Source organism: Dromiciops gliroides, chromosome X, assembly GCF_019393635.1.
Source record: "Dromiciops gliroides isolate mDroGli1 chromosome X, mDroGli1.pri, whole genome shotgun sequence".
Lineage (NCBI taxonomy): Eukaryota > Metazoa > Chordata > Mammalia > Microbiotheria > Microbiotheriidae > Dromiciops > Dromiciops gliroides.
Genome location: NC_057867.1, coordinates 65931411 through 65958756, shown reverse-complemented (window position 1 = coordinate 65958756; position 27346 = coordinate 65931411). Strand labels below are relative to the sequence as shown.

Sequence of the window (27346 nt, the reverse complement as noted above, 5' to 3'; positions counted from 1 at the left end):
ATTCAGAGTATTGCAGTCTACTACAGAGTTGTCCCTGGCCGTATCCAATTGGGTTGGTTCTTGCTTTACTAGAGGGCCCTCCCTTTAATATTGCTCTCAGGCTTCTGGCTGACTGTTGTTTCTCATTGGATTTCTTAATCATTACTTGATTTGGAGGGAAGTAGAGGATTTTGCTGGAGTAGGTATGCAGCAGCTCAGCAGCCTGCCTCCTATTCAGACAGCCATCTTGGCAGGAATGAAGTTCATTTTCTAATCTTTTTTGTTTGTTTTTTTGTTTTTTGGTGAGGCAATTGGGGTTAAGTGACTTGCCCAGGGTCACATAGCTAGTAAGTGTCAAGTGTCTGAGGCCGGATTTGAACTCAAGTACTCCTGACTCCGGGGCCGGTGCTCTATCCACTGCGCCACCTAGCTGCCCCAGGAAGTTCATTTTCTATAAGGAACAGTATCTATTTCTTGTTTCTCTTTTTCTCCCCCAGTATTACAAATGTGGTGCCCAGTTTGCACTTGTCACCTTGGGAACATTGAGTGCATACACAGCTTACACAATTGCAGTCACACGTTGGAGGTAAGTTGTAGCCCAGAAGCCAGTTGGGATTTAGAGATACGTTCCCTTGGTGGAACAGATTGTTCATGGCTTTGCCCATTTTTGTTTTACAGGACTAAATTTAGAATAGAAATGAACAAGGCAGATAATGATGCAGGTAATGCTGCTATAGACTCTCTGCTGAACTATGAAACTGTGAAGGTAATGCACTGCTTTATGCTTTTCTACATTTAACACTGTTACGAAGACCTAGTGCAAGTCAGATATCTTCCCGATTTTCAAGAGGAATCTTGTAGACTATAAATGGGGTGTGTGGGGGGGGTGTGGAGTAATCATTTTGATGAAAGTTGCCTCTTTCATTTGGTGCCATCTTAAAATTTTACCTTTTATGCTGTTGTTTTTTTTTTCTATTTTGAGGTTTTGCATCACTGCTCTGATTCTTTCTCTTGTAACAGGATTAATGCAGAAATAGGATTAATGTTATTATGTGTATATATATGTGTGTGTATATATATATCTATATGTATATGTATAGATATATATAGATATAACCTATATCAGATTACCTGCTGTCTAGGGGAGGGGGGGAGGGAGGGGAGGGAGGGAGGGAGAAAAATCTGAAAGTGTAAAGCATGTATAAACAAAAGTTGAGAACTATCTTTACATGTAACGGAAAAAATAAAATATCTCAAAAAAAAATTTCACCTTTTAAATGAATTTCTGAGTGGTGAAATTATGGGGACCAATTTGATTCAGAATGAAAACAGAACTAGTTAGTTCTTCTGACATCTTTCAAATGGTATCCTCTATGTTAAAGAGCCAGAGTTTATATTCTTTGCCTCTCCTGGCCTATAAAGATCAGCTTGAAAGTGTACCTTTACAACATGCAGGAACATCTAGTAATGGTGGTTAAAGTTAGACTTATAAGGTCTGGAAAAGTATAGCATGGTTTTGTATCTGTTAAAGTCAGTGATTGAGCAAGTGTCCCAAGGTTTTTAGAATACAGATTTGCAAATTGCATTTTCTGATATGTCAGTTGGGTGCCTATATGCTCTTTCTCAAGGTAATTGTCCTTGTATATCCTGTAGTATTTTAATAATGAAAAGTATGAAGCGCAGAGATATGATGGATTCTTGAAGTCTTACGAGGCTGCCTCACTGAAGAGCACTTCTACCCTGGCTATGCTCAACTTTGGACAAAATGCTATTTTCAGTGTTGGCCTAACAACAATAATGGTTCTTGCCAGTCAGGGAATTGTGGCAGGTAATGGATACCTTTACCTTCTATCTTCTACTTTTTACCTTTATGAACCAAGACAAATATAAGGGCTGCACATGCCATTGTTGACTGTGAAATGCAACCTTAATATAGTTGGAGGGGCAGCTAGATGGCGCAGTGGATAGAGCACCGGCCCTGGAGTCAGGAGTACCAGAGTTCAAATCTGGCCTCAGACACTTAACACTTACTAGCTGTGTGACCCTGGGCAAGTCACTTAACCCCAATTGCCTCACTAAAAAAAAACCCAAAAAATATAGTTGGAGTATTTTAGTTGGTTGAAATGGAATATGTTTTCCTGATTGTTTACAATGTTTTTCTTTTAACAACTTTTTTTTAAACCTAGTACTACATGAGGGGGGCATTGACTTTACTATTAGTTGGTGTTCCTCTTGGTCTATGTTGTATGTCTCTAACATCCGGGTCTTGTATGACAAGGGTTTTTTATGAACTGTCAAAGTTTCTCATTTCTCCTGTTGTCCTGCCAAGTTATGGAATTTGATAATTAGATCACAAGATTAAAAATGGGACATGGTCAAAACAAAGGAATCACTAACAATTACTTTTTTTAGATGGGGCCCAATAAAAGATAAGCAATGCTCTTTATCTGAATGCTCGACATCTCTTTTGATATTTCGTTTGCCCCATTTTCAAGATTTCTTGCAAGTACTCTTCATCCCCATCATTTAATTTGTTTATTATAAACTTGATAGTAGGTGTAGCATTCCTAAACATGAGTTTCAATCGCAAACTAAGACTTAACCATTGATTCTTGAACATCTCATGTTCTTACAGGCGCTGAATATGTCTTGCTAGCTTACTGATATACCAGGCAAAGCTATGAATGAATTATGTCTTTTGGAGAAAAGAAAAGGATTTTATTTTTCTCTTTGCCCTAATCTCTCCCATAACTTTATGTTTCATAATATTGGAATGGCAAAGTTTTTTGTCTTCTGCTTAACTTATACAAAATTAGCCTATAATTTCCATGAGTACAGCAATCTAATCTTGATTATCTCGGTATGTAACCCCTTTCTGTTGTGCTAGGGCACAGTAATATGCATCTAGTAGGGAGTTCATATGGTCACTGAATGTAAGCCATAAACTTGGAAATATAAATAGGCCAGGAGTTTGCCAGTTTTCTGTGCTTTGAACTGTATTCTAGAACAGTAGACATTAAGCTTTTCTCAGCCGGGCAAGTATCATCTAAACTGATTCTTTGTTTTCTTCCTCTAAATTCTTTTTATTTTGAGGGACCCTTACTGTTGGAGATCTTGTAATGGTGAATGGGCTGCTTTTTCAGCTTTCACTGCCTCTGAATTTTCTGGGAACTGTGTACCGAGAGACTAGACAAGCACTCATTGATATGAACACTCTGTTTACACTACTCAAGGTAGACACACAAATTAAAGTAAGTACTTTATTCTTTTTAAGTGTTTAAGTCTTATCCCATGAATAGAATTATACTAGGGAGATCATCTTTTTTCACTGACTGAGCTAACTAATTTCTTCTTTGCCAGATGCATTAAGTGGACTATATAGTAGCCTTTTGTTCATATTGGGAAGGAGTTTTTTGTAAAGGGACTTGCTTGGGGTTCATTTTGTTTAGACTTGACTTAAGTATTTATATTATGCACTTGGTTTTCTTTTGTTTGTAATGAATGATGCAGAATTTGTGATGGAAAAAAGTTGCTTAGAAACAGTGTTCAAAGAGGAATTTTTCTGCCCTTTAATGGGAAAGAGAATAGGAGGGAGGGAGTCTTTTAAAAGCCTCTTTACCTCTTTCTGTTTTCTTCCCATTATTTTCTTTTTTTAGCTGTGTGAAATAGAAAATTTTCTTCATAGTTGGATGCTAAACAGTGGGTAAAGTGGTATGTTTTTTTTTTTCTCTTTCCTGCTAGGACAAAGAGATGGCACTTCCCCTTCAGATTACACCACAGACAGCTTCGGTGGCTTTTGATAATGTACATTTTGAATACATTACCGGTCAGAAAGTCTTGAATGGAGTATCATTTGAAGTCCCTGCAGGAAAGAAAGTGGCCATTGTAGGAGGTAGTGGGTCAGGGTGGGTAACTTTAGAAAATTCTGCATCATTGATTTCCCAACATGACTTGTTTTCTCCACTATAACATCATTATAGTCACTTGGAAAGTGTCTGCCCAATGCCAATTGGACTTAAACTATCTTGCCTTTTCTGTTTCTTTCCCAATTTCAGCAAAAGCACAATAGTGAGATTACTATTTCGCTTTTTCGAGCCCCAGAATGGTAAAATTTATATTGCTGGTCAGAATATACAAGATGTCAGCCTGGAGAGCCTAAGAAAATCTGTGGGAGTGGTGCCTCAGGTACGTTTTTTGTTTGCTTATATTCATCATAAAGAGAAAAAAAGAAGATGTTGTTGTGTGAGCAAACACTCAACAGCAGTCAGTGTGGTGAAAACCAGGTGTCCTAAGGTACTCCGCACTGTTTGGCACTGTAGGCCAAATTTCATGGACCTCCCCAAAAAAATAAAAACCAAAAACAATCTGAAAAGATTTCCAAACTCACAATTTTCAAAACGAATGCCAACATTGTTTTTACATGTAATTGGGGAGAAATAAAATACTAAACAACAACAACAACAACAACAAAAGATTTCCAAGTCCCAGCCAAATGGCATAACTTATTTGGAACAGTTGAACATAATGAAAATCTAGGACAGCCAGATAATTTGGCAGCCACCACTTTGTGGTTTTTAATGTAAGAAAATATTACTTTTGTAGAGAATTAAGTTAGCAAAGCAATTGTCCATGCCCTTATTAAGCTTCTTTTCTGCGAAGAGTAGAGAGAAGCAGTATGTTCTAGTACATGGTGTACTAGACTTAGAGAAAGGAAGATTTAGGTTCCCATCCTGCCCCTGACATACACAGGATGCATGACCTTGATGAAGACTCTCTACCTCTCTGAGCCTTAGTTTCTTCATCTGTACAATGAGACTTGTGATGGAACAGACTGAAGCATACTCTTTTTCCCTTTCTTTCATTTTTTTCTTTTAATCAGGTTTTCTTGTACCAAATGACAAATATGGCAGTGTTTTACATCATCATACATGTATAATCCATATCTGATTGCTGACCACCTTAGGGAGGGGGAAGAGGAGGGAGGGAAGGAAGGATAAAAATTGGAACCCCAAACTATAAATAAAAATGTTGATTACATTTAAAAAAAAAATGAGAGGCTTGGAGTAGATGGTCTCTGAGGTTTTTTCCAAGTTTTTTTGGTGGGGTGGGCAGGCAGGCCAATAAGGGTTAAGTGACTTGCCCAGGGTCACACAGCTAGTAAGTGTCAAATGTCAGAGGTCAGATTTGAACTCAGGTCCTCCTGAATACAGGGTTGGTGCTTTACTCACTGCATCACATAGCTGCCCTCTCTGAGGTCTTTTCCAAGTCTAAATCTATGATTCTGTGACTTCTCTCCCTCATAAACACAAGTTGAAGTCCATTGGTAAAATAGGGAAGGGTTCTTTTAATTTTTCTTTATCAAGAAAAAATTCATAGAGAAGATAAAAGCCTAAGATCCTGAAAAAAACAATAAAGAGGCAACCTCAAAGGGTTTGGGCAACTCTTTCTGCCATGCCCATGAAGTAGCAAGAAAAGGCTAGGAGTTAGAAGTGGAGCATCAGTATAATTTTGAATTTTGGATGTATTGGTTAATGTTGCTACATTGCTCCCTTCCCCCTTTTAAAGCTTCTTCATTAGAAAGGATGGCTATAATATAGTCATCAAATATAGGTGACATAAAAATAAAAGCTATCATAAAAGTTTTTTAAAAACTTGAATCTAAGAAGGAAAAAGAACTAGGATATATATTTTTAATTATAAAAGTATTTTATTATTTTCCAGTTACATGTAGAGCTAGTTTTCAACATTTGTTTTTATATGATTTCTAGTTTCAAATTTTTCTCCCTCCCCCTTCCCCAGGACAGCAAGTAATCTGATATAGGTTATATATGTACAATAACATTAAACATATTTCTGCATTAGTCATGTTATAAGAGAAGAATCAGAGCAAAAAGGAAAAAAATCCAAAAAGAATAACAACAGCACCAAAAACAAAAAAAATAGTATGGTTCAATCTGCATCCAGATTCAACAGTTCTTTTTTTTCTGGATTTGGAGAGCCTTTTCCATCATGAGTCCTTTGGAACTTTCTTGTACCACTGTATTGGTGAGAAGAATCTTGTCTATCACAGTTGATCAACACCTAATATTGATGATACTTTATATAATGTTCTCCTGGTTCTGCTCATCTCACTCACCAGCAGTTCATGCAAGTCCTTCCAGGTTTCTCTGAAACTCGCCTGTTCATAATTTCTTACAGCACAATAGAATTCCATTATATTCATATAGCACAACTTGTTCAGCCATTTCCCAATTGATGGGCAACCCCTCAATTTCCAATTCCTTGCCACCACAAAAAGAACAGCTATAAATATTTTTATACATGTGGGTCCTTTTCCCTTTTTATGATCTCTTTGGGAAAAAGACCCAATAGTGGTATTGCAAGGGTATGCACAGCTTTATAGCCCTTTGGGCATAATTCCAAATTGCTCTCCAGAATGGTTGGGTCAGTTCACAGCTCCACCAACAATGCATAAGTGTTCCAATTATTCCACAGCTTCTCCAACATTTATTATTTTCCTTTTTTGTCATATTAGCCAATCTGATAGGTGTGAGGTGGTACCTCAGAGGTGTTTTAATTTGTATCTCTCTAATCAATAGTGATTTAGAGCATTTTTTCATATGGCAATAGATAGCTTTGATTTCTTCATCAGAAAACTGCCTGTTCATGTCCTTTGACCATTTCTCAATTGGGGAATGACTTGGATTCTTATAAATTTGATTTAGTTCCTGATATATTTTAGAAATGAGGCCTTTATCAGAAGTACTGGCTATAAAAATTGTTTCCCAACTTTCCGCCTCCCTTCTAATTTGGGATGCATTGCTTCTGTTTGTACAAAACCTTTTTAATTAAATGTAATCAAAATCATCCATTTTTCATTTCATAATGAGCTAGGATATTTTTAAAGATGAATGGTCAAAAGATTTGTAATTTCAGCAGTGTGTTCGGCTCCATCCACTAACACAAATCACAATGCCTCAGTGCCTTAGGAGACAGTCTTCATTAGTTGCTGTGACCAAAAAAAAAGTCCTGTCATTTGATTGGCTGGTGAAGAATTTCTCTGTGTGTAACTAGATCTTCAGATGACAGATACATAGTTCATCATCATGCCCATGTTGGAAATCTTTCCAGCTTGATAGAACCTACCAGATCATCAGTTTGATGGCAAGACCTTTTGAGAACTTAGAATTGTCACCATGTCATGATGAAGTATTGATGTGGGATTTTGGTGGAAAGCAATATAGTTATGGTTGTTACATTTTAGATGATAAGCCCTTAGAAACAGAAGATTTTTATCTTGGACAAATCGTTTAACATATGTGGGTCTTGATGGTTTTATCCATATACCTCAGATCTTATGGCTTAGAATTCTACAAGGATTTTACTTCAATGATCTTGAAAACATATCTATTTAATGTGTCTAGAACTTGAAGTCTTTGGAAATAATAGCTCCTATTTTATTTAACACATACTACTTTCCTTACAACGACCTTGTGAGGTGTAGAGGAACTTAAGGAGTGTTATTCTTTTTTTTGTAAATGAAAAAATGAAGTTTAGAGAGGTGAAGTCACACAACTGGGCTTAGTTGTGCCTCAGTAGACTTCTGGGTCTTCAGGTCAGATGTTCCTTCCATTCCAGTATAAGCATTAATTATGGCAGTATAAGAGGTGTGAGTATTAATGGCAGAATTACTGTTTTAAATACCTAAAACCGCATAAAGCACTGGAGTACCTGAGTTCCAATCCAGCCTCAGACACTTGACACTTACTAGCTGTGTGACCCTGGGCAAATCACTTAACCCCAATTGCCTCACCAAAAAATTAAATCAAATTAAACAAATAAATAAATGAATTAATAAATGAATAAATGCCTAAAACCATACCTTAGGGTGATGATGATACTTAGGAAGACTATAAATGCTTCTCAAGTTTTTGTTGTTTTTTTTAAAATAATAGGAAGATCGTGGTTCTCCTTGTTTGGTGATAGCCTTTCAGCCTTTTGGAGATGCAAAAGAATTTAAAAGATATAAAAGCAGATACTTGCCTTTTTAAAGTCAAACAACTTTAGGTTATCTCAGTAATCTATAATGAAGCATCTATCCACAACTTTATATAGTCTATGACTAGATAAATGCTTGAAATGTTAATAGCTTGAATAAGACATACCAGATAGAATTTTTTCTCCTACAGGTAGACAGCCCAAACATATCCCAAAAGAACAATCCAGTAGTTTCTCTATTTTTTTTTGAGTCCCTTTTCTTAAGTGTCATGTATTTGTTAACATTCTTTCCATATTCACCCTAGGATGCCGTTCTCTTCCATAACACCATCTATTACAATCTTTTGTATGGAAACATGAATGCTTCAGCTGAGGAGGTCTATGCAGTAGCAAAATTGGCTGGAATACATGATGCTATTCTTCGGATGCCTCATGGATATAACACTCAAGTTGGGGAACGAGGGCTCAAGCTTTCTGGTAATTTTCTGCTCTTTAGACTCTCGTTTTGCCCCTTTAGTTGACTCCCCACCCCCATACCCTCAACCCCCCCCACCACACAAAACAAAATCATCCAATCCCAATCTTTTCTTGGGTCTTTGGTGGTTAATATGACTGCATCCAAAATAAGAAGTTAGGTCACCGTCCACCTTCCTGTCCAAAAAAACCCCCAAAACAACACTAATTGACCCAGTTTTTACAAAGTTAAATATATAAGTTCTTCAGAAATTGTAGACTGTCTTGCGGCAGATAGGTGTTGAAGTGGATAAAGCACCAGCCTCAGGAGTACCTGAGTTCAAATATGGCCTCAGACATGACACTTACTAGGTGTGTGATCGTGGGCAAGTCACTTAACCCTCATTGCCCCACCCCCACCCCCACAAAAAGTCTATAAGAAAAGAGGAAAAAAATTATAGACTGTCTTGCTCTTCTTCTCTCCCTCCTTACCCCCTTCTCTCCCTTGCACCATGTGTCAGTTAATGATATGATCCTGTCATCAACCTCTTAATTGACCTATAAGCTACATAATCAGCAAGGGAAAGCTGAGCTTGTTATTTGCCTGGGAGAGTAGCAGGGAAGAGAGTGATGATATGATAGAAAGCATTGTCATCATAGTATGGGCAGCCTCTGAACTTAGAAGTAACCCACTGGAAGTGCCCTTGCCATAAGCGTCATTGTGAAACACCTGGAGCTTGTGAAAATTCTCTAGGCTTAGAAGTGGAGAAGAGTAAGGAGCTGCAGAAATCAACCAAAACTAGGGACAGACTCCCTTACCTAGGGGATACTCCCACTGTCTCCCACAGTTCTCCAATTTATTTCTCTTTGTTACACAGCTGGAAATTATGCCAGAGATCCACTTAAGATGTCAATACCTATGTAACGTCACATTTGGATGTTGGCATTAACTGCTTCAGTTCTGATTGTTGTTATTCCCATTTTTTTGTTTTTGTTTGTTTCTTTGTTTTTGCAGGGCTGAGGGTTAATTGACTTGCCCAGGGTCACACAGCTAGTAAGTGTCAAGTGTCTGAGGCTGGATTTGAACTCAGATCTTCCTGAATCCAGGGCCAGTGCTTTATCCACTGCGTCATCTACCTGCCTCTATCCCCATTTTACAAATGAAGAAACAATCTTCTAGAGAGTGATTGTTGTCTTTCTTATATCTGTTGGCACTGTATTCACGGAGTGTGGTTTTTGATTGGGCAGGAAGAGCCAAGTATAGAATAGGGGAAGGGGGACAGAGATAAATGTGGGATATTATGCCCTTTGGGGAACCAATTTTGCATAGTGCAGCCTTGAGGAAGGTTATTGTAGTTGGAAGCTTAATCCAGCAAGAGCTCCTGCGAGAGGTAGGTGAGCTTCAGAGATCAAATCCATGTATTTCCAGATTTGGCCTTGGGGGTGATTCTGCACTCAGGAATAGGGGAGAGAACTTTTCTTCTTCCTAGCTTTCTTCCTTTGCCACATGGACCTGAAGCTCAAGCTAGTTTTGTGTATCTAAAGTTCTCAGAAGCCTTAGAAATCCTTGCCTGCTACAACCCCTTCACTTTACAGAGGAAGAAACTGTGGTCCAGAGAGGGACATGATTTGCCTAAAGTCACATAGTGAATCAGTGGCAAAGGTCTGATCCCCTGGCTCCAAATACACTGCTGTTCCTTCTCTCTCTCTCTCTCTCTCTCTCTCTCTCTCTTTTGCTGGTTCTTTATCCATATCTTGTCTACTGACTGTAGATTGCCTCCAAAGATCTGTCCTTGACCCTCACCTCTTCTCCCTCTATGCTATCTCACTTGTCGATCTCATCCAAGCCCATTATTATAATCCCTTGGATTCCATAATCTTTCTGCAGATGATTCTCAGACTTATACATCCAATCCTAATGTTGTCTTTCCTAAGCTAGTTCTGCATCACCAGCTGCCTTTTGAAGACCTTCATTTCCACATGTCCACAACAGAACTTGTTAGCCTTTCCCCAAACCCTCACCACTTCCAAACGTCTTCCCTATTACTCTTGCTGGTACTGCCATCCTCCCAGGCACCTGGGCTCCTACCCTTACTATCATCCTTGACTCCATACCTTCAGTTCATCCACCCTAGTTCAGGCCCTCAGCACCTTTTGTCGTGGACTATTGTAATAGCTTTCTAATCAGTCTCCCTCCCTCACATCTCTTTCTACTCCAGCCTATCCTTTCTATTACTTTTAGAATGAAATATAGGGAGGCAGCTAGGTGGCGCAGAGGATAAAGCACCGGCCCTGGATTCAGGAGGACCTGAGTTCAAATCCGGCCTCAGACACTTGACACTTACTAGCTGTGTGACCCTGGGCAAGTCACTTAACCCCCTTTGCCCTGCAAAAAACAAACAAACAAAAAAAGAATGAAATATAAAGTTCTTTGTTCTTTAAATCTCTTTATAACTTGTCCCTTTCCTACCTACACTTTAACTCAGCTCCACTTACCCTTACAGTCTAACTCTACTACTGGCTGTTCCTTGAATAGGCATATTGGAGTCTCCCTACATATTGGGATCTGCTTTGGTTTGAATTCCTTGCACTTAGCACAGTGTCTGGCCCAGAATGAGTGTTTACTTAATAAATGCTTGTTGACTGATTGGCCATATCACACTCCTTCAGTATGGGTTAAGATTTTGTGAGTTAGTTAGGAAATCTAGCCACCATTTATAGCACTATCCCCATAAAGACAATGTGAACCAAGATCCAAATGTGCTGCTTAAAAATGAAATTTTCAAACACAATCTGTTCATAAGTTGGAGAGTATATATGTATGTATATGTGTGTGTATACATACACATATGAGAGAGAGAGAGAGAGAGAGAGAGAGAGAGAAGAAATTGAGATTGTGATTGTTTGGGTTTTTCCTGTCTGTGCTATAGACCTTTGTATTTCTGAACCTGTTGACTGGACTGCACTTTGCCTAAAATAAACATTATTTTTCATTTCCTTCTTGGTTTAATGAATAAGATTTGGTTTGGCATTTGGCGGATGCCCTTTTTTGTCTCATTTTGAAATAATTTTTTATTGCTAATCTCTATTTTTAGATGATTATCTGTTTCCCACTATAGCCCTCCCTTTTCCCAGAGAGCCATCCCTTATTATAAGAACTCAATAGAGAGAGGGGGGGGAAAGAGTTCAGCAAAACTAACCAAGACTTAAGTCTGACATTATATATGCAGCAGTCCACAGCCATTGTCTTCTTCCCCCGCCCCATCCCCCACTCCCACCATGGGAGGAGGTTCTAGGGGAATGGGGGGAAGTGTTGCCAACTTTATAAGTGGAGTTATATACTTAAGTACTTCAAGGATCATTAGTATGATCATAGTCTTTCCCTGTCTTAGTCTTTATGAGTTGTTGAAGCAGAAAAAATCCATCATCCAGTAGGCAGCCTTCTGGTTATGAGCCTTTCTTAATTTAGCTAGGCAGGTCCTCACACAAGGCACAACAGTCATGCACTTCAGCTTCAGTACCTGAGCTGCCTGGCCTTGTTTGTAGAAACCCAAAGTTAGTTCCTTAGGACATTAGTGGAGGGAGGGTCAAAGATATCTACATATAGCATCGCCAATTTTGTTATATTGCTTTCTTTATTATACTGCTATCTTGGAATTATTTTGAAGGTTTTTTTAATATCACATTTCTGGAGGAAAAGCATAAAACCATGTCCTTTCCCATATCGTTGGACATCCAGTGGGCCTAAATGCAGCTCAGACAGACATTATCCCTTCTGTTTTTCAGGAAAAATAGGAGTCCATATTCTAATCCTTCATAGGGTCATAGAATCTTACTCTAATCCTTCATAGGGTCATAGAGTCTTAAGAGTTGAAAAGGCCCTCAAAGACTGATTTCCTTTCTGAGCACCAGTTTTTCTGTGTGTAAAAGTAGGGACTTGTAGTAAATGTTCTCTAAAGTTTTTTCACACTTGAACATTCTATGATCCCATGCAAGAGTCTTTTGTACACCATCTCTAGCTTTTGCTTGAGTGTTCCCAATGAGGAGAACATGAATTACTGGTCATTTGGGACTGACACCGAGTAGCCTAGTGAAGAGAGAAGGGTGCAGTGTAGTTCAGGAGAAAAAGGAACCTTGGAAAGTAGTGATAATGTAATAAGAAACTTAGTTAGCTCCTGCCTAGAGAAAAGAGAAAGCTGGGCTCTAAGGGGGAGAGGAATCTGAAGGATACACACAAGTAGTCTGCACATGGCCACCAAAAATGATTCTGGAGAAGGTTTGAAGAACTGAGCTGGCACATGAGACCTTCAACAAGAAATCTACCAGGAGATCAAAAGGCTCAGCCATTGTATAGAACAGGGCTCTTTAAAACTTTTTCCATTTGTGACCCCTTTTCACCTGAGAAATTTTTATATAACCCCTGGTATATAGGTATATAACATAGGTATCCATAACCTTTTTTTTTTCTTTTAAAGTGAGGCAATTGGGGTTAAGTGACTTGCCCAGGGTCACACAGCTAGTAAGTGTTAAGTGTCTAAGGCCGGATTTGACCTCAGGTACTCCTGACTCCAGGGCCGGTGCTCTATCCACTGCGCCACCTAGCTGCCCCTCATAACCTTTTACTGTTGCCCAATTTAAGAAGCTTTGGTGTAGAATGTGCTTTGGTGTGTTGGAGAATGTTTTGAATAAGGCGCCTCAGACTTTTAACACTTACTAGCTGTGTGACCCTGGGCAAGTCACTTAACCCCAATTGCCTCACTTAAAAAAAAAAAAGAAAGAAAGAAAAAAAAGAAATAACTTATTCTAGTGACTTACTCTAGAAATTTCTCTTTGGAGTACTTCCTAGCATTAATATGCTTTCAGACTACTCCCTTTTATCATTTATCTTCTGTCTGTAATACTTTACCATATTCAGAATGTGGACCCTGAGGACCTTCCCTCTTAAAGGAAAAAATGGGTAAATTACACTTAGTATGCTGTCCATAGGCAGGGATATATACTAGTAATGGCATAGTGGAAATACCCCTGGACCAGACAGTCAGGAGATGGGCATTGTAACCCAGGCCTTGGCATAAGTTGCTTTGGAATTGAGCATTTCACTTTATGGATCAGAATTTTCATCATCTGTAAAGTGAGATGGTTGGATCTCCCTTCTAACTTAACAAAAATATGATTCTCTATCCATTGTAAATTTCTAAAGGAAGGTTAGGAGTGTTCGGTAAATATCTCTAATCTTTGAGGATATTGTGGGAAAATATTCTTCTACTATAAAGACTGTTTTGTGTGACTCCCAGAAACAGAAATGAACCAGTAGTTCTTTGGTCTGATCTAGTCAGGCATTTATGCGTTCAAATATAAAGCACCAAACTCCAAATTTCTTTTTGTCAAAGCTGTAGGTATCCTGAGTAAACTACTCCCTGTTTTATCATTTCTCTAAGATTGAAATTCTTCATGCAGCATGTTCTTTTAATATATTCAAGGATTTCTCCTGTAACCTAAAGTATCTTATAATGGGCATATTTCTGGGGATACTGCCACTGGTTATTTTGTGGCTGCTAGTACAACACTTAAGCCGTTCATCTGTTTGTTATTCCACCATTGTAATCTAAAAGTTGTAATCTCCCTTTCCTCCTTTCTGTACTTATTTGTTGGAAGAGAAAATGCTATCTTAAAATTTACATTCCTGTGAATTGAGATGCTTCCTAAGTGCCTCACATTTACAACTTAGATTTTGTAACTAAAAATGAGCAGTGTTGTTAAATTCAGGAGTGCTGGGGAATGTTGAGGTTGTCACCTGGTGATGGATGGAAATACTGGGCCTGTGATCTATGTATCCCTTACCCACCATAAGAGTTTTGTTTTATTTTGTTTTGCCAGGAGGAGAAAAGCAGCGAGTAGCGATCGCCAGAGCCATTTTGAAGAACCCCCCTATCATTCTCTATGATGAAGCTACTTCATCATTAGACTCAATTACTGAAGAGGTAAATTAAGGTGACATTGTAAAGACTTGCTTTGTGCTAGTGCTTTATCTTTTTTTCCGTTGTAGTTACTTACTCACTGTAAAGTAGCTAGCTGTATTCCTTTAGGGTTTTGATCTCACTCCAGAATGAGGGGTCAGTAGGAGGTGCCATTGAGCAGAGTTAGGCAGACCTCTACCTTGGGTTGGCCTCAAGATTGCCAAGTTGTATTAAGCCAGACACAGGAATGTCAAGTCCATTTGCAAACTTGTCTCCAGTTGGAACCACGTGACACCCTCCACCAAAGCCCTAACCCTGCCTCACCCAAAGCTGTTGGAATTGCCTCAGATGCTTACTGAGGCAGAAGCCTCTTGTCCATCTCATATGGAGGTGTCTGGTTGCCACTTAACACTCATTAAAATAAGTCATGTAAATGCTTGTGACATGCTGCACACCAGAAAGCCTTTTGCTCATCATAGAGCAACTCACTAAGATGCAAGTCAGGTACACGGTAACCTGCAGTGCTGCTATCAATTTATATTCATTTCACAGGGAGGGCTGTGAAACATCAGGATGTTGTGACACCAATGTCATGACACTACCACGGCAACTGCATCAGCCTTCATAACCACATCCTTGCATTCAATACAAGTCTCAGCCGCAACAGTAATTTCATGAACTAATCTCCTTACCTAGAACTGAAAATAGGTGAATGTTGTTTTGCAAATTGTCCCCACTTGTCTGGCTTCTTATTTAATATACATGGGAACATCTGGTGTTAAGGGATAGAGCAAAGCTACCAATCTTACTGGCTAACCATGTTGCAACAGGCTTTTGGATAGGGAGCTAAATTTTCAGTGGACATAATTTGATCCACAGTTTACCTGAATTTGTTTACTTATAGGATATGTTATGAAACCTGGGGTTCTGCTATACCTTTAAAGTGACCCCCTCATCAGGGCCATCCCCATGTCAGCTGCCTATTGTTTTTAGTCATATTTAGTTGTGTCTGACTCCTCCATGACCCTGTTTGGGGTTTTCTTGGCAAAGATACTGGAATGACTTGCCATTTCCTTCTCCAGCTCATTGTACAGATGAGGAAACTGAGGCAAACAAGATGGGGCGACTTACTTGTCCAGGGTCACATGGCCAATAAGTATCTGAGGTCAGATTTGAACTCAGGTCTTCCTGACACTAGGCCCAGTACTCTATTCACTGGTCCACCTAGCTGCCTTGTCAGCTGCCTACAAAGTATAGTATGAGAAGTGTCCAGAGTTCTCCATCTTGATGAATATATCTCCTCTCAGTTACCCTGAAATTCTTACCATAAATCCTTCCTGGGGGTTTGAAAGCCCCTGTTAAAATGTAGAGAATGGGATTTGAGAGGAAAGGCTTGTTAAAGCCTTAGATCCCTCAGGTGACTTAGTGGATAGTGTGCTGGAGACCTGAGCATGAATCATACCTCAAACGGGTGCCACTTGACCGCACAGAGCCTCAGTTTCCTCATCTGTGAAGTTCAGATAGTACTCATACCACTTGCCTTACCGTATTTGCAGACCTTAAAATTCAGGGTATACAAAGAGGCATTACTATTATTAAGTGAGTAGACTAGAGACCCCTGGAATACTGTGCAAAGAGTAACTCATTGAAGAGCCCTGAACATTTCAGGGGAATAAGAATGCCAGGGTAGTGAAGTAAAACACGAGAGAGGCCACTAAAAGCAAATTGCTTTCACTCTTTCCCATTTCTTCCCCATTATCTCCCACTATCATTTTGTAATTGATGCACATTTGTAGCCCTTTTTGTATTGCTTCTAGTGTTAGAATGCAGACTCCTTTCTCTGAGTAGCCACCTGTAGTAGGCCAGAATTTATAACTTTTTAATACACTTGGGTTCTTGGGGAGTATATGTCTGAAGGTATTTTTCCTGTTTGCTTTTACTTTGCCACATTTAGAGCAAGCTTTCCAAGCACGAGGTGACTTTTTCTATAACACTGCTATGCTTTAAAAGCAGAAGCTATCAATGTATTTTCTAGAAAAATCGAGAATGGTTTTAGGGGGGAAAAGTTAACTTGTGTTTAAACAAAGCAAAACAAAACGCACAACCACCACCACAGTGTCCTAGTCTTCACTCCTACTGGCGCTTAGTTCAGGGACAAGGAAATAATTTTCTCCCTTTGCAGGCTACCCAAGCTGCCCTGCAGCCCCCACCCCCTTCCTGTTTTGTGCACTGTCCTTTGGGTTAGACCTCACATTTTACTCTTACTCTCATTGAAGTAGATGAGAATACAGACAGACAGAATGTTGATCATCAATACTTTATGTGTTGCCAGTTGGCCAAGATTTTTCTAAAAGATAGCAAAGCCTCCTTTCTAGCATCTTTGACATACATCTTTTTTTAATCACAAAAGTATTCTATTATTTTCTAGTTACACGTAGAGATTGTTTTCAATATTTATTTTCGTAAGATTTCTAGTTCCAAATTTTTCTCCCTCCCTAAGTCAACAAGCAGTCTGATATAGGTTATATATGTACATTCACATTCAACATATTTCTGCATTAGTCATATTGTGAAAGAAGAATCAGAGCAAAAGGGAAAAACCTCAAGAAAAGAAAAACAAAAAAAGTAGAAATAGTAGATGCACATATTTTTTAAAGGGAAATGTAACGTGCCTTGAATCTTTTGAGTTATTCTTTGTCGTCTTTTATATCTTGGCCTTCCTTTCTTCTTTCTGGTGATTACTCCTGTTCACAGATTAGTTGAGGCATTTGTCATTGTCCTGAGCTGTTAAATATTAATTGCAACGCTAGGAAATATGTCAGAGGGTGTGTGTGTGTGTGTGTGTGTGTGTGTGTGTGTGTGTGTGTGTGGCGCACGCCTAATCTTTAAATCTTATCTCTCTTCTCCATCTCCAAATTTACAGAACATCCTCAGTGCCATGAGGGACATGGTGAAACACAGAACATCTATTTTCATTGCACACAGATTATCGACAGTGATTGATGCAGATGAAATCATTGTCCTGGATCAGGTGAGAGATTACTTTCCAAAGTTTAGTCATCTGAGAACATTGGGATTTGTTTTAATGGGGAAGCGTGTGCTAAAAATAGTTCTAGTAGGATATGTGAAATTCATAAGATGAGAGATTTAGAGCTAGAAGGGATCTTCGAGATCATTCAACCCATTCCCCTCATTTCATTTTAAGATGAGGAAGCTGAGGTACTTGGGCAGTGTCACATAAGTAGTAAGTAGCATAGCAGAGTTGGAATTGGAGCCCAACTCTCCTGATGCCACATCCAAGGCTCTCTCCACTGTGCTGGGCTGCCTCTCACTTCCTTCCTTGGGATTGAACCATGACAACATTCCATTTCAAGAGGTCTTCTTTCGGCAGTAAATAAAATAGTATAGGCATTTCCTTTTTAGATGTGGCTTTGGGACCAGATGACCTCTGTAATCCTTTCTGACCCTGAGATTTCCTGATTTTTTTTTTTTTTGTAACAGCACTCAGAAAGAAGACAATGTGATAGCTCATTGTGTATGAAGGTATTGAAGGCAAAAATCCCAACAGGCCAGCATTAAATGCAGGGATGATAGAAGCAGTTTTCACAGGGAATGTGTATAATGATTAATTTCTCCATTTCCTCTTCAGTTCTCCAAATGAAATCTGCTGAGCATTTGGCATTTTTGCCATGTTACATATTTTCCTTAGACCCTTGATGTCCCCAAAGAAAATTATCCCTCATGTAGAATGGTCATTTTCAAACCCAGCCATTGTAAGGGAAAGGAAGGAAAAGTGACAGCATGTTTCATCTCTTTTGAGAGAGTTGCTCTAAGATTGTGCCATCTAATTGTGCTGAAAATCAGCATAAGACTGTTGTGATTGGTGACCTTTGGAAATTCTTATCATTTCTCTTGTCTCCTTCCCGGGTAACAAGTAAATGGAGGAAGGGAGGAAAAAAACCTGACTATTGAACTATTTTGACCATTACTCACTTTCTACCTTCCATTTCAGCTTTTTATATGGTTATTTCCTCTTATGTCAAACAAATAAACCCATCAATTCTCTATAATTTTCAAAGCCTGAGAACAGATAGAGGAAGCATTCTTGCTCACCTTTCATATATCAAATTACTTGGTGGGGTCCATGGGCCACTGTGGTTTATTCACACCAATAAAATGTCCTATGAAGCATTCAGTTGCATGATATGTATATACAATCAGTTTCCATTCTCTGTGCACCTGAGACCTTAGGTCCTTGTATTGGTTTGATCATAACAGCATTTACCATTCATTATAAAACGTTTGTGATTGTATGGTCTCTCAGGTGTTCTGTACCAGAATGTTTGACATTAGACACCAGAAAGTATCTCTTTGATATTCTTGCCACTGAAGTCACACTGATACTCTCTGCTTCTATGTTGCCTTTATTAAATATTCTTGTGTGTATGCATGTGGTTATAGCCTTTTTTAAACATATCATGTTAGCTTGAATTAGCAGGCTTATACTTTCCTCTCTGGTTTGCCACTTTGAAGCTTTATATAATACTGTAATTTTTAACAAATCAGAATTAGTTTGTTAGTGGCAGCAGAACAGGTAGTAGGATCAATACTGAAATAATTTGCTGACCTTCTTGAGTTGATATAGCTGAAAAAATTCCTCACCTGGCAGGCTTCTAATATGTGATACTAATAATGTGATACTAAGCTTCTCCTAACCCAGACAGCAAACCGCCCTAACAGCAAGTTCACACTTATTCTCTCCCTCAAGTGCTTCTCAAACTTATCACATCCGAAAAAATGACACATTACATTTCCCCTCCAAACCTTCCTTCCTCCAAACTTACCTATTTTGGGTGGGCACTACCAAGTTTAGAGCCTGGGAGTCATTCTTGACTTTTCCCTCTTCCTCATCCTTCATATCCTGGCAGTTGACAAGTCTTGTCAATTGTACAGCCGCAACATGTCTACCATCTATCCCCTTCTCTCTTCTTAAACAGTCTCTCACCAGGATTACTGAAATAGCCTCCTAATTGGTTTTCCTGCTTCTAGTTTCCCCCCTCTCCAATCCGTTCTTCACACAGCTGCCAAATTGATGTTGCTAAAAACATCTGACCATGTCACTCCCTTATTAAAAAAGATCTTCAACTGTTCACTGTTACCTCTAGGATAAGATATCAAATCTTCAGCTTAACATTTCTAGTCCTCCATATCTCATTCCTATTTGCCTTTGTAAGTGTTACATTAATCCCTTTTACATAGTCTCCGTAGCCATATATAACATTCCATCTCCAACCTCTAGCCTTTGCCCAGGTGCTTGTTTCTCCATATCTCAAATATACTCCTTCCCCTTTGTCTCTTAGAATTCCTAGGTTCCTTCAAAGAATAGCTCAGATTTTATGATCTACATGATACCTTTCTTGATCCTTCCAGTTGTATTCTATTGCTCTTCAGGCTCCTTTGTTTTCTGTTGTATTTGATTATCTGCGTACCCTCAGTGACCTCCTTGAGGGCAAGTATTGGTTTTTGTTTTTTCTTTTCATCCCTAGTACCTAGCACATTTTAGGCACTTAAGAAATTTTGATTGAATTTAACTGAATTAATTTCCAGCTTGCACAGGATCAGTCAGAACTTGTGTTTGGTTGAACACAACCTTTGAGCATCCAGGACCATCTCCACACCATGATGAGGCATTGTCCTGGAGCCTTAGATTCAGAAATTTTCTAATTTTTTTCTCCTACGTTCTTAAGTTGTTAGAGGCAATCATATTGCTGCTATCATCCCATGCCTTTTACTGCATGGAATTATAGTGACATTTACTTTGGAAGGAAGTGCCTAAGTGTCCTTTCAATTTGAAGGATGCCAAAATGGCAGCCAAAAGAGGAAAGACTGGGTGAGGAAAAGAGTTGGAAGGTGACTCTTTCCCCAGGGTTATTTTCCCCAGTTTCCAGTGCACTAGAGTCTCTCTTTTGTTGCTCTTGCTTATAGCTAGGCCTCAGTCTTGTTCATTCCTCACAGGAACAACTGTAGCTATCGAACTCATGACCAGGAAGTGGAATGAGCACTGTCATGGAAAGAGTACTGGACTGGGATTTGGGTCTGGCACTTCACCACTCTATATTCACCATAATCTTGTGGATGACTTGAAGATCCCTTTCAAATCGAAAGTTATAGTTATATGTGATTTTATTCCATTCAAGAAACATTTAGGTTTTTTTTTTAACTAATAAAAATCTATTTTCTCTCTCAACATGACATAACCACCCTGCCTCCAAATGGGGGGAGGGGTCCAAAAAGAATAACAAAATTCTTGAAACAAATATGTAAAGTCAAGCAAAACAAGTTCTCATATTGGCCATATCCAAAGAATATGTCTCCATCTGTATCCTAAGTCTGTCTTTTCTATGTCAGGAAGCGGGTGACATGCTTCATCATTGGTCATCTGGAATTGTGGTTGGTTACTGTGTTTAACAGAGTTCTAAAGTCTTTGAAAGTTGTTTGTCTTTACAATGTTGTTGCTGTGGTATAAGTTGAACAAACTTTTGGATGCCTACTGTATGCCAGTCTCTGAGGATAGGTATGAAAATAAAAATGTAACAGCCTCTTGAACTCATCTTTGAAGAATGTTAAAGATTGCAAGAGTTGGAGATAAGGAGGGGAATATATTCCAGGCACAGGGGTATTGGGAAGGAGAGAGAATAGATTTTTATTAATCAGAAGAAAACACAACTAAATGTTTGTTTCAGTTGAATAAAATCACAAATAAATAAATAAACAAACGAACAAGCAAGCAAATAAATAAGTTTTTAAAAGGCATCCAGGTGGCATTGTGCTTGTGATCAGGAAGATTCATCTTCCTAAGGTCAAATCCAGCTTCAGACACTTTCTAGTTGTATGATCCTGGACAAGTTACTTCACCCAGTTTGCCTCAGTTTCTTCATCTGTAAAATGAGCTAGAGAAAGACAAACCACTTCAAGTCATCAACTGTAATCCTTTCATTTTATAGCTGAGAAAGCTCAGGCCCAGAGTAGTGATAACATAGCTTGAGGTGGCATGTATTTGGGGGAGCAATTTTGGCTAGAGTATATAAAGAGCATATGACAGGAACCTGCCTATGTGAAATAAGTTTGGAAAGGTCAGTTGGAACCAGATTATGGCCAGACTTACTGACCATCTGAGCCAACCCCTTCGTTTTACAAATGAGAATACTGAGGCCCAGGGAGGGAGCCTGGTCCACCCTAGGATTAAATGTGACTTTCAGTAATTGGATTGATTCAATACCTTTTGGAATATGGTATTAGAATGTCAACAGATACTGAGAATTGGAAGGGGAATTCGATACCATCTCTTCCAGACCCCATTGATTGACTAGATCCCTCTCCAATGCTAATATTAAAGTCATCAAACATTTATTAAGTTCCTACCATATGCAAAGTACTACACTAGATATTAGTCATAAAAAAACAAATGAAACATTCTTTGCTTCTGGGGGCTTATCTACTACCAGGAGGCATCCACAGTTGGATGCAACATGTATAGAAGGAAGGGAGGAAAATAAGCATTCTGTTTTGGTTTTGGGGTTTTTTTTTTTTTTTTTTTTGGTGAGGCAGTTGGGGTTAAGTGACTTCCCTGGGGTCACACAGCTAGTACATGTCAAGTGTCTGAGGCCAGATTTGAACTCAGGTACTCCTGAATCCAGGGCCGGTGCTTTATCCACTGTGCCACCTAGCTGCCCCTGTTTGTTTGTTTGTTTTGGGGGGTTTTGAAAATAAGCATTCTGTGCCAGGGACTGTCCGAAGCACTTTTGATCCTCACAACAGCCCTGGAAAGTAGGTGCTATTATTATTCTCATTTTACAGTTGAGGAAACTGAGGCAGACACAGACGTTAAGTGACTTGCTCAGTCATATAGCTTATATCTGAGGCTAGATTTGAACTGAGTTTTCCTGCCTCTGGGCCCAGCACTCCATCCACTATGCCACCTAGTGGCCTCTTATGTAATTTTAAATATGTTTGCATAAGTAGATTTATTATAATTTGAGGGAAAGACCATTTAAAAACTTAGGGGAGCTTTGGGTGGGGCAAAATGAATCAAATTCAGATATTCCCAAGGGGTTCAAGCTAAAGAGATACTTAGTGAGAAGACTCCAAAAGTGCACCTTGTCAGTGCTTCTGGTAATAGGCCACAAGTTTTGATCATTTCTGTCTTCAGAACATCTCCCTTAAATCTTCTTACTTCCACTCACACAGTTGCCCCCCTAGAGCAGACAGACCCCGTTTGCCTCATGATGTTGGGTCTCCTTGCCTCAAATCTCTCCCCACTTCAGTGCATTCTCCACTCAATTTAAGATGACGCTCAAAATCTACCATTTGCAGACCTTTTTCCGTCCTCCTCACTGCTGGTACCTGCCTGAGATGACATCCCATTTACCAGCTATATATCTTGTATGTACATAGTGGTTTGCAAGTTGTCTCCTCCATTAGAATGTGAGCTCCTTGAATTAGGGACTGAGTTTTTGCCAGTTTTTTTTGTATACCCAATGCTTAGTGCAATGCCTGCCATGTAGTAAGTACTGCTTGTCATTTACTTACATTATGCTAATTACATCAAGTTTGGAACATTATGGGATCTCCTAATGACGTTTGTCCTATCTCCCTACACAGGAGAAACCTAGCAGGTAAAGAAGACCTATTGTCCAGATGATTATATGCAGTTGAATCTTTTGGGCAGTTCCTATAGATGGGTGATGAACTGGGCCCAGAATTGACTTAAAATAGTAGATCAACTTAAATTGAGAAATTATACGTTGCTTTTAATGACCCTCAAAGAGAAGTCTTTCTATATTTTTACATCAATATTCTCTTGGTGCTCTATGGCCAAGAGTTATTGAATGCAGTCTCCAAAGAATAAAAGTTGTGGTTCACCAAAGGGAGGTGAAGAGTTGTGGTACACCAAAGGGAAAGTGAGTAGGCTGTCACAGAGTACCCTGAAGAGTTCTTCAGAAGCAGTGGTAGAAAGGACATCAATAGAGAGGTGTTTGACCAGAAAAGGAAGTGGGCTGGCCATGTGGCAAGGGTGAAGACTAGGTAGCAATTAGCCTTTGTGCTTCACTGGTATCTATGCAATGTAATACAAAAGATCAATGACGTGTTTGGTGGGCTTTTCTTGGGAGGACAAGGATGAGTCTGACAAAATGAGATTGCTTCGGTATCTGCATCATTGGAGGGAGAATAATTAGATCAATGAGGTCAGAGATACCAAAGATGATAATGTGTTCAGTTGATTAGGGGGCCATACTTCATATCATGTTTTGGGGAGCCCTGGCTCTCAGGGATCCTTCAGGGGATTTGTGGGCCATTTTCTTACAGTATGGGGAAAAGCACTGGATTTGGAGTCACGGGACCTTGGTTCATATCCTTACTGATGTGGGGAAGTCAACCTCTCTGGGCCTCAGTTTCCTTAACTGTAAAATGAAAAGGTTGGATTAGACAGCTTCTGAGGTACTTTCTAGTTCCAAATATATGATTTTATAAACATGATCCCACTGTAGTTATGTTTCTGACAAAATTAAATTTATTTAGGGCATCCCTATTTGATATTACTTTTTTGTTTGTTTTGTTTTTGTTTTTTTGTTTTTTAGTGAGGCAATTAGGGTTAAGTGACTTGCCCAGGGTCACACAGCTAGTAAGTGTTAAGTGTCTGAGGCCGGATTTGAACTCAGGTACTCCTGACTCCAGGGCCGGTGATCTATCCACTGCGCCACCTAGCTGCCCCTGATATTACTTTTTAAAAAATATTACTCTTGCTAAAATATCACCTTCCCATGGCTTTTGTGTTTGTCTTTTGTTTTTTTATATTCTTGGGTAGGACTCAATGGGGATCAGTGATCCGTGAACTCTCGTATCTTAGTGAAGTGGTTCCTGGACTGAGAAAGATCAGGAACCATTGTCTTCAGGGTGGATAGGAATTTCAAAAACAGTATAAAATCCTGCTTACTCAGAAGGGTCCAGGGCAAATCCCAAACTTCTTTTTCTTATGGGGATATCTGTAAAGGTCTTATCACTTAGCACCAGGAGCCGCAAGAAAAGAGACAAGATTCATTCATTTGGTCTCCCACCATGTTGTCCAGTGGTCATTAAGACAAAGCAAATTTTAGCCATAGATTAAAATTTGGAATCTGTACCAGGTTTACATAGTGTTTGGGTTAATAGCTATTGTGAAAAAAGGCAGTTAGACACTGAGAGAAATAAATTATCCTGCAGAAATTTTTCACTTTTAGGTTCATGTGCAGGTTTAGGGTATTTCTGTTTTAAGTACAGGAAAACCTATTTTGTAGAGGATGATGATACTTGATTTGGACAGCTATTGATCAAGTGTACAAACTTCAGCTCTTAACAATTTCTTCCCATCCCAGCTACTCATCAGAATACAACACTTAAAACATGTTTCTTCCCAATTCAAGTGGTGCCCAGAAGTTGACCCTCTCCTGGACTAGTAGTCATGAGGTCTGGATTAGGGTACCCCAACTTCCTCAATTTTTCTGCATATAAAATGAAAAGGGGGATATTTTCCAGAAGGCTTGTGAAATTCTTAGCAGAAAAAATAGTGTTTAAGTTCAGTTTTTACTAGTTATTTGACCTAATTTTTTTGTGTGTTTTAGGGTAAAATAGCTGAGCGAGGTACCCACAGTAGTCTCCTCACCAGGCCTGGGAGCATCTATTCAGAGATGTGGCATGCCCAAAGCAGCCCTATGTCAAATAGTAGCAGTTCCAAATGGGAAGCGAAGAGACAGCAGACATCCAAAGAGGAGGAAAGGAAGAAACTCCAAGAAGAAATTATCAACAGTGTCAAAGGCTGTGGAAACTGCTCCTGTTAAACTCTGCAAGGCATTGTAATTGTTCCTTTAAAAACAAACAAAAAACTTCAAGTGACACGTTTGCACTGAAGCAGAATTCCTCAGTTATTTAAACACAAAAGCAGAAAATCTCACATTCCCCTGTTCTAAAATTCTTTTCTGAGGTATCAGTTCTTTGGCCAAAGTATTTTCTTTCTCCATATTTCTCAATCTGTCACTGTATTCTTCCTCTCTCTGTACCCCCCCCCCCCCCAAAAAAAAAAAAAAAACAACAACACCCCACAAACAATTTTTTCCCTAGTTTCCTTTTATTCTAACAATTACCATTGGAACATAAAACACCATCAGCCACTCCCAGGGTTTTTCCGTTGTTTGAATGGTCACACTAGAACTGGGCTAAACTCAACTTACTGTTCTCTACATTCTCGACTGGTATAGCTTCCCCTACTGTGATTTGTCAAAGTGTTCTTCTCCGTACTCAGCTAAGTTACATGGGTTTACATGTTACTTTAAATATTTAAAATTCCTTTCTGCTAACAATTTAGTTGAAAAGAGTTTCTATCCTTAAAGGAAAAAGAAAGAAGATGTCTTATAGTTGTCTACCTTTTTGAAATATTGCATTGATCTGAAAACTAATTAATAAGCACATTCAAAGCCATAGATTTCCAGGCCTGCTTCATAGGTCACCTGTGCTAGTCGATAAAACACCTACCTACCTTATGTTGTTTCAAGTATTTTGGCAGAGAAACTCCCTTGAATCATTGTTGGCCAGGAAGATGTTCCACTGAGGCCCTAGGCTGAAATGCATAGTTTTGGCAGGTGGGCAGGTCATTCTTGGAGCTTTCAGCATAATTTGGAAGTAACCCTTCGGATTTAAGCAAATGTAAACTTGTTCTTTCTCTAAATGTTCTCTTCTTTTACCATCGGAAAATATGCAGGGGGAAGATGGGGATTTGGAGTGGAGTAACTTCCATTTAAAAATCATTAAGGACTATTAGGAACTCAAGGAGGGTTATTCCTGCTCTAGGTGAGGAACAGAGGTCATAAATTTAAGTTAATACTTCAGCTTCTAGGTAAGGTCTTCCCTCTTGTCAAAGCAATTAGATGTGTTCACACTTTCCTTTATAGCAGGGAGGAGCCCCAACATGGTAATCAAGTTTTACCTGCCAGGAACAATTAGCAAAACACTTAGATACTTGTCACTTGATGACTGCCCTCCCTTTTCTACAATGCACTTCTTTTATTCTCATGGGTGGTCATTGTTCATTTGGAAAAACTTTTTGAGAATTCACAGAGTTATATAGAATAAGATTTTTTTTCCAGAAAAAAATCAGACTATTTTAATTGTTATTATTTTGAGGTTTTAATGTGTTTTGTTTAACAGGAAATATGGGACTTCATGTAGGTTTATTTATGTGTGTTGAATAAGTAGATAGGTACCTGTATCTTACCTAACTCAGGAATTGAATTTTATTATATCAGAGCAGATCTAGGTAGATGAGTAACTGGAAGCCAGTACTTTAAGGAATAGTCTTTGATACTAGATATATGTGAAGCTGTAACCTGCTTTTAAGGTTGGCATTAAGAAAAAAGTGCTTAATCAGCTGCAAAATGTTATTCAAACATTACATCCTCTGCAGCCATAGGCATTACTGATATCCTGAGGAATAAATCACTCTTCCACCCTTCCTTCCTCCCTCCCTCCCTCCCTCCCTCCCTCCTTCCCTTCCTATTCTTTTCTTAATTCCATCCTTCTATCAGCCACATTACTGTAAATGTGGTAAGGGGCTCCATGTCACTTTTTCTCCTCTGGCCCTCCCTTCTAGGTATTTTCTTTAGCTAAGAGGAAAAGGGAAGCAGCATGTACAGTACCCTGACTTGGAAGTCAGAGGACCTGAATTCAAATCTTTCCTCTGAATCTTACCATCTGTGTGACCTTTGGCAAATGGCTTTCACTCCCTGGACCTCAGTTTTATCATCTGTATGATGAGGGTTTGGGACTAGATCATGGTCTCTGAGATCCTTTCTTGCCCCAAGTCTATAATCCTATAAAGATAAAGCTCAGTTAAATAACCAAGAAGGCAGGAATGAAGTAGCCTTCTTCTT

The 27346-nt window shown here is 39.1% G+C and overlaps 1 protein-coding gene across 1 annotated transcript in view; it reads left to right on the top strand.

Annotated features, from left to right (window-relative positions):
- ABCB7 (ATP binding cassette subfamily B member 7) overlaps positions 1-25489 on the top strand; it is a 74544-nt gene extending 49055 nt beyond the window's left edge. The window contains exons 7-16 of the mRNA XM_043974676.1: positions 477-565; positions 658-745; positions 1633-1807; positions 3073-3230; positions 3721-3884; positions 4035-4164; positions 8283-8454; positions 14308-14411; positions 17311-17418; positions 25046-25489. Of these exons, the coding sequence (XP_043830611.1) occupies positions 477-565; positions 658-745; positions 1633-1807; positions 3073-3230; positions 3721-3884; positions 4035-4164; positions 8283-8454; positions 14308-14411; positions 17311-17418; positions 25046-25261 (1404 nt within the window). The 3' untranslated portion in view covers positions 25262-25489. The remainder of the gene's footprint in view (positions 1-476; positions 566-657; positions 746-1632; positions 1808-3072; positions 3231-3720; positions 3885-4034; positions 4165-8282; positions 8455-14307; positions 14412-17310; positions 17419-25045) is intronic.
- The last annotated feature ends 1857 nt before the right edge of the window (positions 25490-27346 follow it).